The sequence below is a fragment of the Doryrhamphus excisus genome, linkage group LG21, assembly GCF_037039965.1.
Source record: "Doryrhamphus excisus strain RoL-2023G ecotype Guam linkage group LG21, RoL_Dexc_Guam_v1.1, whole genome shotgun sequence".
Taxonomy (NCBI): Eukaryota; Metazoa; Chordata; class Actinopteri; order Syngnathiformes; family Syngnathidae; genus Doryrhamphus; species Doryrhamphus excisus.
In genome coordinates this window covers 10,926,862-10,939,146 of record NC_136377.1, presented here as the reverse complement: position 1 = coordinate 10,939,146, position 12,285 = coordinate 10,926,862, and the positions used below count along the sequence as shown (strand labels likewise).

Below are 12,285 nucleotides of genomic sequence, written 5' to 3'. Positions count from 1 at the left end.
TATGACGTCATATTGGTGCGACGGCCGTCAATGAACAGTATGGCAGTGGCGGGTTGAAAATGGGAACCTTAATATGTGGAGCAATGTTTACGTCTTGTTGTAATATGATAATATTCTTCTGAGTAGTAGTACTTAGTACCACACGTCTGTTGTGCATAAACCTTTTTTTACGGCATACTTATCGAAACTGCGAATGTTCGTAAGTAATATTAGCTGGCTAATGCTAGCGTGTGGACCTGGGCCTCTGTTGTTTTTGTCATTGACGTCAAGCTAATGGAACAAACGTAAGTGGTGACACCTGACACTTACCTTTACCTGCATGTTTTGGTTGCCATATTAACACATTTGACTTTAATAAGGTTAACTAAACAAAAGCTATGACTACCAGGCGGGCAAGCTATGCGAGTGACATGGATTCTAATAGTGGAAACCGCAAGCAGAATATAAACAACATTCCTGACAGGACTGGGACAGAATCCTGCTACGATCGCAAACCAGTCAAGGCTGCGCATGTCAGCATGAGTGTCACATCGTTGAAATCCCGCCTTGCCCCGACCATTCAAACTGCCATGTCGACTGTAGTTGATACTCTCCTGGGTGAAGTGGTACTTGTGCTCAACGAGACCCATCAAGAGTTACTGCACAAGGAAGAAGAGAATGAGAGACTCAAAGTGCGCCTGGAGGTGTCAGAAAGGGAGTTGAAGACTTTACAGGAGTGTCTTTGTAGCGCTCAGAAGCTAATAGACCAGCTTCAGATCTCATACACAGGCCCGCAGAACATTGGCCAGTCAGTTTTTGCGCCATTGCTGTCATCTATGACGGCAGGTGTAGACCGAGACCATCAAAACCCCCGTCATATGAATGGAGCTGGCGTTGACCTGGGTCTTGGTGGTTCCGTGGATGAATCACTTCATGGGTTTGAGCCCAGAGACGAGTATAAAATGTGCCAGCTGTCTATTCAACCGGACGGCTCTGTGACCAACCATGCTCTGGACTCTTTTGCAACAGATACATCTCACATGTGCACCGACGCCAACACACCAGGTAAATATGCCATACATAATTGTTAATTGTATCTTCAAAGCTATTGTTCGTCATGTCGACCTGTGCTTTAGATAACAGGCAGTCTCGGGGACCAGGTGAGGCAACCAGCTTTGAGATCAAAGTGGAGCAGGGACCAGTTTCAAGCTCCGTTCAGACCAGCAGAAAGGACTTACAGAGTGACAACAGAGTGGGCGATGGAGAGCAGTCATCCCACACCATGAGCTACGTTCACGTTGGAGAGGAGGGAACAGCATCTCAACACTCCTTCACTCACCATCAACGTCACCAAAGGCCCGTTCGAGAATGCACCAGCATCCTGCAGCAGGGTGTGCTGGATGGACAAAAGCCACTGGTGAGGACTTCTGGACCTGGGAGAGTTGACAGTGCTTCACCGGGCAGAGCTGAAACGTCTGCAGGACCCTCAAACACGGACACTGCAGCTGATCCCTCTAGTGATCGTCCACATCATTGTTTAGAATGTGGGAAGACCTTCCGTCTGATTTCCAGCCTGAAGAAGCACATCCGCATCCACACGGGAGAGAAGCCCTACCCTTGTAGCGTCTGTGGCCGACGTTTCCGTGAGTCGGGTGCCCTGAAGACTCACCTGCGGATCCACACTGGGGAGAAGCCTTACTCGTGCTCAGAGTGCGGCAACTGCTTCCGCCACTTGGACGGCCTGCGCAAGCACAGGCGCACACACACCGGAGAGAAACCTTATGTGTGTGCCATCTGCGGGAAGCGTCTGAGCCGACTGCAGCACCTCAAACACCACCAGCTCATCCACACGGGTGAGAGGCCGTGCTGCTGTCCCTTCTGCAATCGTACTTTCAAAGAGCCCGCAGCGCTTCGCAAGCACGTACGGACACACCGCGAGGAAGGTGGGCACATGCCGATCACAGCCAGTGATGACCCCGACCCCGACCCAATTGATGACATGAACAATCTGCACCCGGCGGCTCCGTCTCCTCAGATGAGATTTGGGGAGTGGGGAGCAGAGGAGGAAGACACCTCCGTTGTTGATTGTGTCTAGAAAGGTAAACATTGAAAACATTTGCAGTGTGGGGAAATAACAAAGGTAATCAATGACTAATGTATATTTTAGCTTCACAGCTTCGTTTTGGCTCACATAGTAGGGTGTTATTAAAATAACAAATCAGAAAAAGTGTCATTCCATGTATAGGCAGGCAGTGGGTGATGCCACAAAGCTTAATGGCAATGCCATGTTTGCCAATAAGTAGCCTGAACAAAATTTCATATACATAATTAACTGTCCTCGTGATGCTCATCCAGCAGCAGTTGTAGCAAGCAATTTGACAAAACAGTAGAGGATATTTCCAAGTCTAAAAGAGTCTTTTTAAGAATAACAACATGCCTTAGTCAATTAATTTTATTCATTATAAATATCAGCAAAATAACATTCCAGGAGTTGGACTTTAATTGCCATAGACCCTTAATGTTTTAAGGATTAGCTTTGCAGAATTAATTATTGCAGAAACATAACATAGAAAAACTAAAGGTTTTGCAAATTTTGGCATATTCATGTTAATATGTATAGTCAGTCATGCCATTATTACCCAAAAAAACAGCAACTTTTCTACCATATTTTCCTCGTAATGTTCTGAGTTGTTTAGATGAGCTATTCAAGGGTTTACTACTCACTTTATATGTTTTTTACAGAACACTGTCAGTTTCATCAACATGCTCTGTAATGATATATTATTTAATATTTAATATTATAATAATTATTTTTTTTATCAGTCATATCTTTGTTCCATCCAGTTCCTTCTATCACTTTAGAATTGTTTTTGTGTTTCTACCACCATATTGATACTGGTCAGAGCATTAGGCACAACATGAGATCCAGTAAAAATAACCAATGGTAATGGTTTCATTTCATTTGAACATGCATCAGGTTACAATTGAAATGCTATGGCTTTTTAACGTAGTCCTAGCGTATAAGTGTTTCAAATTTAGTTCTTCACTGAGATCATGTTTCTCCTCTCTTGTAGAGAAGTATTGGATGACATTTTTAGGTAATTGGTTATTTTTGGCATTATTTTAGCTGTTTGAAGATTAACTATCAGCAAGTTTAAGTATTTGTAATTTTAGAAATAAGGAGTTAGTATGTTCTCTATAGGCGGCAGTATGGATTATCCTTACTTACCTTTTTTGCAGTACAATTAGTGAGTTAAAATTGCTTTTATAGTTATAACCCCATATTTCCACACAATAAGTTAGATATGATAGAACCAGTGTGCAATAAAGAGTTTGGAGCGATATCTGATTGAGAACAAAATTTGCTTTGTTCGATATTGAAATGTTTCTTTAAAAAGAAAATGATCAAATGTAACGACAACATGGCACCAAGTGTTTTTTGCTGCTCTTTGATCTATGTAAATACTGTATATATTACATGTCTTTTTTTTCTAATGAGGGTTCTGTAAGATGTGATGTTGCATACTTTTGAATACATGAATCTGCTATCCACTTAGTCTACTTAAGTTATCTCATATACCCAAACCCTCTGAGGTAATGTGTCTTTGTCAGTGTACACTGTACTATAATGAACTCCTGCTATCTAAAATGTCAAAAATGCTCTGTGTTGTTGTAAAGCCACGGGATGATTTGCCAAGGTAGTGTCTCTTGTAATAATACTGTACTTATACCTTTAAAGGTGGCCTTTGCATGTAACTGTAGCTCAACAAAAAAAAAAACCCTGGGAAGTCTTTGTTATTTGTGTCTGTGCTTGTATGTTGGCAATGTGGTGTACCCCCCCCCAACATTTTACATGTACATTAAGGCTACTGTAAATGTTTCTAAATTAAAGGGCCTTATTTATACTTGACCTTTATTGGAAAGACAACTTGTTGCTAGGATAAATTCAGGTGCCCTATGCCTAGGTTTGTCTAAAATTATCCTGTACCACTCATCAGTTTCCTTGACCACCTGGAGCACGTAGCCCAACTGACTCATACAATGCAGAAAGGACATGGAAAGATGGTAGGTACAATACATACAGACACAAAATGACATACCTATTACTTAACAAGCCTTTTTTCACTACAGTGCCATCTGCTGGATCAAAATGACCACCTGCGACATGACATCGGCTGTGATTTTCTTCAAGGTTTGTGTTGTGTTGTGTTCAAATACACTCATCGCTGTTGGCAAGTTTGATGCTCTGTCGCCATTCTGCTCTAACCTTGGACAGTATGAAATCACTGTCTCTGATTGCACTCTCACATGATCCCGTTGCATCACCACCGCTACCACTGCCAGACAGATGGTGGCGGTCTGTGGACACGCCCACACACACACAGATCCTAAATAACACTTAAGTAATGACAGCTGTGGTTTCATACACACAAACTGCTGATGTGTTCTTTGGTCTGATTACAAGCTTTGCAGAAAAGACAAGCTACGTTTTTTGCATTGTAATCCAAACACTTTTTAAAAGGTTTTTACAGGCGTTTTTATATGTCTTGGTTTAAGCTAAGGATACCCCTCACATTTCCTCAAAGTCCGGAGGAGACGCTGGCCACTTCAGCTTCCTCAGCAAGGCACTTGTCATCTTGAAGGTGTGTTTGGTGTCCTTATGTTGGACAACTGTCATGCAAGTTTCCCCAAAGAGGCTTTCCTTCAGTGAACCGTAGCCGGCAGTACTCTTGCAGCCATATGCCCTGATGCTAGTGTCAGAACCAGAATTTTTTCTTTGATGTGGCCAAGGTGAGACCATAGTTTCCCTCTGCCTTTGGGTTTGGGGATGGGTCCAGAGTGTTGTTTGCAGTTCAAAATACCCGCCCTGTTTGGCATCCGAAGAGGGAGTACGACCACAGGGGAGTCCCTTGTTCTGCCGGTGACTTCAACGCTCATGTTGGCAGTAACAGTGAGACCTGTCAAGGCGTGATTGGGAGGAACTGCTGCCCTGATCTGAACCCGAGCTGTGTTGTGTTATGAAATCAAGCTGAAGAAGGAATCCTATAGGGCCTTTTTTTGACCAGGGGACTCCGAAGGCAGCTGACAGGTACCGGCAGACCTGAGGTGAAGTTTCGGACATGGGAGGAGTTTGGAAAAACCACAGATAACTTTGGAGAGATCCGAATCCTATATCCTATCCGCTATCTCAGGAAGGGGAAACGGTGCACAATCAACACAGTGTATGGTGGGGATGGTCTGCTGCTGCTCCTTTGTATTGATTTGTGGTGTCCTATAGAGCAGCTATACACAATAACCTACACAGAAAACGTTGAGATTTTTCAGAATCTGCACCTATTCCTCTGGGCATCCCCACTCTGTAATTGGTCACACGCCCAAAGTTCTTCCTAACTATGAACCATATACGGAAGTCCACCCCTTTGTGACATCACAAAGGGGCAGTTTTACCACGCCTTTTGAAACCGAGCGTTTTGAGCCATCCCAAACTTATTTCAGGGCCCACTTCCAAATGCACAAATGTCATTATCTGAAACTTTGGCATCATTTAGAACATTCTAACTCAGGGGTGGGCAAACTTTTTGACTCGCGGGCCACATTCATATGACAAAATTTATGGGGGGGCATATTTTACATGTAACAGTCCACCTGGTATTATTGTATCTGTAAAATTGTCATGCAATCTGCTATTATTATTTATTATTTTATATTTCTATTCAAATATTTTAAAAATAATAAAATATTATAATAATTACAATAAAATTAAAATAATAATTATTATATTATTATTATGTAAAATATGCAAATATAACAATAATATATATAATTAATATAATAATTAACATTAATATAATAATTATAATAACCATAATAGTTCTAATAATAATTATAATAATCTAATAATCTAATTATTATTATTATTATTATTAAGTGCTTGTGTCCCTTTTTTCAGGAGCCCTTTGTAAACAACAGACCATGTCAAAAAACGAAATTGATAAAACCATCAAAAGGTTGGCTCAGGCCATGATGCCAGGTTGTATGTTGAGTTTAAATGAAATACTTTGGAAAGATTGGGCGGGCCGGATGTGGGCCCCGGGCCGTAGTTTGCCCACCCCTGTTCTAACTACATTTATAGGTCAGAAAAGTGGAATAAGCATAATAAGTCCCCTTTAACCCCTTTAATACTGTTCAGTGGCCAAAAATACATTTCTATGTGGTTTCAAAAATGTAGTTTGCAGCTATTTTCATACAGTCCCTTTATGCTGATGGAGTGTCATTAATTTTCATTATAACACCGGAAACATCCGCACTGACTGAAAAGAACACATCGGTATGCTTTTTGTGTCAACAACATTGTATTTATTTTGTGTCTCTATGTGTCGGCAGTTAATGACGGCAAAAAGAAATGTAAGAGCAGCATGTGAACTCCATGCAGTCATTTCCTTAGTGCTTGGAAAGTAAACACTCACCCTTTTTTGGGGGGCGGGGGTGTATGTGGGGAGGGGTGATGACTCAATTCCCTATGCCTCTCTCTCCTCATTGTCTCACTATTGGTCTTGACCACATGACCCTCAGCAAATACCTCCTTCCTCCCTTTGGGATGGTGGCGGACTGCAATACCAGACACACTGAACTTTTCCCAGGCACAAGAGTCACAATTAGAGTCACTTCCAGAGTGGGGGGGGCTCTAGACTGGGTGTTACGTCATTGAACTAACGTACTCTCGAGTGTCTTCTATTTGCAGTGCATAGCTGCAGGTCTTGTTGTTAGGCCACGTATACTCATTGTGAAGAAAGAAGGGATTGGTTACAGTTGCTGGATAGGTATACAATTCAATATGTTTATTATTATTCATTATTGTGGTGTTATAGTCAGGGGTGTAGCACCACATTATATGCCCTATGAAACACTAGTTTGTTGTCAGCTATACCGTTGATAGCGATTTGACAAAGTTTAGCTACTAATGGTAGCAATAATTGACTGTATAGCCTAGCCCAGGGGTCAGCAACCTGCGGCTCCAGAGCCGCATGTGGCTCTTCAGCTTCTTTGTTGTGGCTCCCTTTGCAATGTTTGAATATTTTTTAACACCCGAGTGGGGAAAATGCATGTGTTTGTAATGAGTTTAAAAAAATCCAACTTTGTGTGAGACCATGAATGCATCCTGACTGAGTTCTGACAGCAGACAGGATGCTATTCAGTTCTCTCTCACACAAGTAAACATGAAGGAAAATAAGTAATACTTTACCATGGGCTGCACGGCGTACGAGTGGTTAGCGCGCAGGCCTCACAACTAGAAGACCCGAGTTCAATTCCACCCTGAGTTTGCATGTTCTCCCCGTGCATGTGTGGGTTTTCTCCGGGTACTCCGGTTTCCTCCCACATTCCAAAAACATGCTCGGTTAATTAGCGACTCCAAATTGTCCATAGGTATGAATGTGAGTGTGAATGGTTGTTTGTCTATATGTGCCCTGTGATTGGCTGGGCACCACTGAATGGTGAAGTAATACTTTCCCAGAACTACTTGATAATTCCAAAAAATATATTAGAGATCATTTTTTTAAAAAACTGGTGCATGGGAACTTGTTTGCCAGAGTAAACAAATCAGGTAAGTTTACTGTACTTTACACATATATTTATGTAAGTTTATCTCCAATACTAGCAAGAGTACTCCAACTCGTCTTTTGTTATCTGAACTACTTTGATACCCCCTAATTGTTTTAAACATACTATCTTTTGCGGCTCCAGGTTATTTTTCTTTAGTGTGCAAGGGGGTAAAATGGCTCTTTTCATAGTAAAGGTTGCCGACCCCTGGCCTAGCCTAACAACATTGTGATTGTTGTTGGGTTTGAATGTGTACACCTGACAGCTGTGACACTTTGCAAGTCTTATATTTGTGTTTCATCTTCCATTTTAAAACACTTAGTAAGCATGGAAGTGCTTGCGGAAATGAAAACCACAAGTTTAAAAAAATATATTTAGCAAAACACATGTATTTAATGTTCAATGCCATTGCAAATGACTATTCCAGATCTGGAGTTAAGTTGTAGCTTGGACTACACATTCTGTATTTTTATGACAAATGCGTGCAAGTGTGGTGATTTATGAGTGTACAGCTAGGACACATGTTGGTATTGTTAGACGCGTGATGTACAGGATATAGTCTTTTTTTATATTTCCAGAGTGACACACGCAGCTGGAAAGCAACGAAGCCTGTGGTGCGTTCAAGGCTTGCAGAGGAGGTGGGGAAAGAATGTACCGAGTGAAGTAACCAACAAGAAAAGCACTTTCAGCCTCGCTCCTGCTGCACCGCCTGCCTGGCCTGCAGCCAGACTTTCTCCACAGAGGGTTGGCTCACTTCTCCTCCTCCTTTTCTCCCTTCTCTCCTTCTCCCCAAGCCGCATACGCAACGCGCAACAGGCGAAGAAGGAAGAGTTTTTGGGAACTTCTAAACATGCCACACTTTTTGGTTGTGCGGATGGACCAAGCGAGCACACCTGAGGAGTGATTTTTTTTTCCACCTTGAGGGGGAATTCCACGGAGCTTATCCTCGTATGTGACGCTCCAGTCGGTGAAAGCAAAGCAGGCGCCCCGGAGCTTGACGCGGATCGCCCCCCCCGCCCCCCCGCTGGTGGTTTCATGCGTCCGGCTGCGTGAGAGGGGCACCGGAGGATGCCACGATGCCCTCGCTGATCTGCCGTGTGCTTCTCCTGTGGCTCAGCGTGTACAGACTGGCGCGGTGCACGGAGCGCTTGTCCACGCGTGAGCGCTTCAAGGTGGTCATCGCGCCGGTCATCTGCAAGCGGATTTGCCTGAAGGGTCAGTGTCAGGACCGCTGCGAGCAAGGCAACAACACCACGCTGATAGCGGAGAACGGCCAGGGGGCAGACACTCTCATTGGCCAGGGCTTCAGGGTCGGTGAGTAAACAACACGCTTTTATTTCCATATCACCTGGATAGAGTGGGGCGGTTGGCTTTATTGCTTGTTTACTCCAAACTTGGGAAAGAGGCAAGTTACTGTACTTGTCTGTTTGTGCATCCATCAGTGATATACGGTGGCCGACAGGGGCAAAAGCTCGCTAACGTCCACGGAAATGAAACATAAATAAAACCACACAAATACCGGGGAAAGGCTGCAAATTAAAAACTTTTGCAATCACATAAAAAACAAATGCAAAAGAAAAATTATGCAAACAAACCCCCAAAACAACTGCATAAGCAAAACGCTGCATGTTAGACCTGACCTAAAGCCACACCTTTAGAGACAAGAGCAGGATCCTCAGAAAACACTGACAGATAGAAAAATGTACCTTTTCATTCCATCAACCATCCGTCCCATTAAAGATGGACATCCTTCAGGTCTAGTGCCTCTGGTTGCCTGGCTAGCTTGGATTTTGTTTCTTCAACTTGCATTTCTCTCCTGCAGTTGCTTTTGATGTTTGTGTTCTTGATATTTGCAGCATTTTTCTTTTGTTTACTTTTTATGCTGTTAATAGCTGCAAGTTCTAAAGTTGCTGCCCTGTCAATCACTGTATAGCTGCAGAGAGTCTTAAGGTTTTGAAGGCCTTTTATTAAGATTAAGATTTGAAGTCCATGGCTAAAGGTACGTGTGTGCATGTGTGTATTGTTGGGGTGTGGTGGGAAGGGGTTAGCGGGGATTGTTCTTAAATGCGTAAAGCAACTTTGAGTTGCGGCTGCACGGCGGGCGAGTGGTTAGTGCTCAGGCCTCACGACTTGAACACCTGAGTTCAATTCCACCCTCGGCCATCTCTGTGTGGAGTTTGCATGTTCTCCCCGTGCATGCGTGGGTTTTCTCCGGGTACTCCGGTTTCCTCCCACATTCCAAAAACATGCTAGGTTAATTGGCCACTCCAAATTGTCCATAGGTATGAATGTGAGTGTGAATGGTTGTTTGTCTATATGTGCCCTGTGATTGGCTGGCGACCATTCCAGGGTGCACCCCGCCTCTCGCCTGAAGACAGCTGGGATAGGCTCCAGCATGGTAGAAAATGAATGAATGAATGACTTTGAGTTGCATTTTAGTTGTATAAAAAGCGTTTCATAAAAAAAAATCAATTTTTGATATGATTACCAAAATAACTACACAGTGAACGCCCACAAATCCATCCTCAAATCCACGTGTTTTGCCGAAAACACTAAGATAACATGTCTGCTTTCCTGGATGAATATCGACATCAGAAGGACATTTACATTTTGAAGTTAAAAAAAACGATTGATTCAATACCAAAATAGTTGTTGATTCATTGGATTTCATCGATTAATTGTTGCAGCTCAAGTTTGTAATCAAATTTGTAATCCATAATAATAATGTAATGACCTAAATGACCACATAATAATAATAAATAATAATAAATAATAATAAATAATAATACATTTTATTTGTATAGCGCTTTTCAAACTACCCAAAGACACTTTACAGAAAAATGTAGTTGAATAAAAACAAGTAAACAGAGTAAAAGATAAGTTAAAATACAACATTCATTTGTTTATATACAGTTAAAACATGAGTAAAAGCGGGGTTGGGCACAGCAGTCAGGTATAAAAAGTTAGACATTAAAAACAGATTTAAAGAGTTGGGTTTTTAGTTGTTTTTTGAAACTGGGAAGGTCAGGCCAAGCACGGAGTGGATGAAATGATGGGCCCCATCGGGAAAAAAAGGTCACATATTAACACCCTTTTTATTTGCCACTCTTTCTCTAACCTTTCTCTCTTCCCTTTTTTCACTCCGACTCCAGACCGCATTGTGATCCAGCACGTTACAGCTTCTCTTAAATCCAATACTGTTTCTCATCTTATTCATCAAAGTGCTGCCTCTTGTGTTTTATCCAAGAAAGCACAGACGTTGTGTGCGGACATAACTTGGCTTGCATCAACAGATGCAAGACCGCGCTTTACACATCACACTGTCATGACACCGCAACCTCACAGTAATATGTTACAATTTTAACTTGTGGATTATTTTAATAATAATAATAATAATAATAATACATTTTATTTGTATAGCGCTTTTCAAGATACTCAAAGACACTTTACAGAAGAATGAAGTTGAATAGAACAAGTAAACAGAATGAAAGACACACCAAAATACAACATTCATTGGTTAATACACAGTTAAAAAAGCGGGGCGGGGCATTTTGCAAACATTATTAATTAAAAAAAACACTGTCTGAGTTACGCAGTGCGCTTGAACGCCTCATCAGGTTGTTTGATAGAGCCTGCTCCAATAGAAAGGAGACTGGCATGGACTTACACACATAATAAAGAATCTATCTATAGTGTCCCAACTCTAAAATAACAGCTAGCCTTTCTTCACAGAGACTGCGTCACCAATGCGTGGATGTTTTTTTTGTTGGGGGAAAAACCTAGTTTTTCTTGAAAACAGGTGTACGAAACCCAAGGTTCTACTGTACATTTATTTAAACTAATTTGTAACCTCAACTCCATTTAAACGTCCTACTTTGTTAAAAGCTCCTACACAGCCATGTACACAAACTATTAGGTGGAAACACGAGGTGGGGTTCCCTCCACCGTGACAAAATGTTCCCGTATCACACTTTAATTACACAGCCAAGGCTCATTACATAGCACATAAGTGTACTCTTAGATCTATACTTTAACCCCCCAGTGAGTGTAGCAGCGCCTGGTTGGCGTGAGTGGAGTCTTTCTCTGCTCCATCACATCAAGTGTGGCCAGGCACGGTGCCTTGCTGTCTACTTGTACTTGCCCCGCCCACAATGACAGCACTCCTCGTTTATAGTCCATATGTATACTAAGTGTATATGAATCACAACTAGATCAGATTTTATAAAGAGTCCCATAGTGGATAGTGGGCCAGAAATGATCGTCATGGTCCAAGTCAGCAGATGTTAACCATCAGTTTGACCATGTTCTTTTATTCCGTTATGGTAATAAAGTATAGTCAAATACTGTAGTAAAACAAATACTAGGTTGGCATATCCAATGACAAATGAGAGTACCCTGAGTATATGTCAATGTATATACATCAAATCCTTTCCCGCCATCTGTGGAAGTCATTATGGAGTGATCGTACCTAACTACACTTTTTCCATCATGAAGATTGTTAGCATCTCCAACAAGCTGTGTGTGTTCAGTGTCATGTTTCAGATATATGAGACAACGTTTTCCCTCCCACAAGTCTGTTTCATTTCCTTCAAAGTCTTTTCAGGGGGAAAAAATGTCCCAAATTATTTATTTGTCTGTTTTTCTCCCATTTTTTCCCCCCTCACATGAATCATTGATAACAGAGCATCAGAAATTGCAGCCGTCACG

At 42.0% G+C, this 12,285-nt stretch overlaps 2 protein-coding genes across 9 annotated transcripts in view; both read left to right on the top strand.

Moving 5' to 3' along the window:
- On the top strand, window positions 1-2,656 carry LOC131138146 (uncharacterized). 2 transcript variants are annotated; one of them, XM_078787834.1, is made up of 3 exons: window positions 1-284; window positions 389-1,044; window positions 1,116-2,656. In XM_078787834.1, exons 1-3 carry the CDS (start codon window positions 274-276, stop codon window positions 2,072-2,074), a joined length of 1,626 nt encoding a protein of 541 aa, XP_078643960.1. In that variant the 5' UTR covers window positions 1-273; the 3' UTR covers window positions 2,075-2,656. The 2 variants fall into 2 exon arrangements, with proteins under 2 accessions (XP_078643960.1, XP_078643959.1); XM_078787833.1 differs by having other exon boundaries at window positions 360-1,044.
- A 1,850-nt stretch (window positions 2,657-4,506) lies between these two features.
- Window positions 4,507-12,285, top strand: part of ltbp3 (latent transforming growth factor beta binding protein 3) — a 60,566-nt gene continuing 52,787 nt past the window's right edge. For 5 of the 7 annotated variants that reach the window (XM_078787883.1, XM_078787886.1, XM_078787884.1 and 2 more), the window contains exons 1-2: window positions 4,508-4,622; window positions 8,157-8,892. In XM_078787883.1, the coding sequence (XP_078644009.1) occupies window positions 8,655-8,892 (238 nt within the window). In that variant the 5' untranslated portion in view covers window positions 4,508-4,622; window positions 8,157-8,654. Of the gene's footprint in view, window positions 4,623-8,156; window positions 8,893-12,285 lie in introns of those variants that run through there. The other 2 variants (XM_078787885.1, XM_078787882.1) reach the window with 2 other exon arrangements.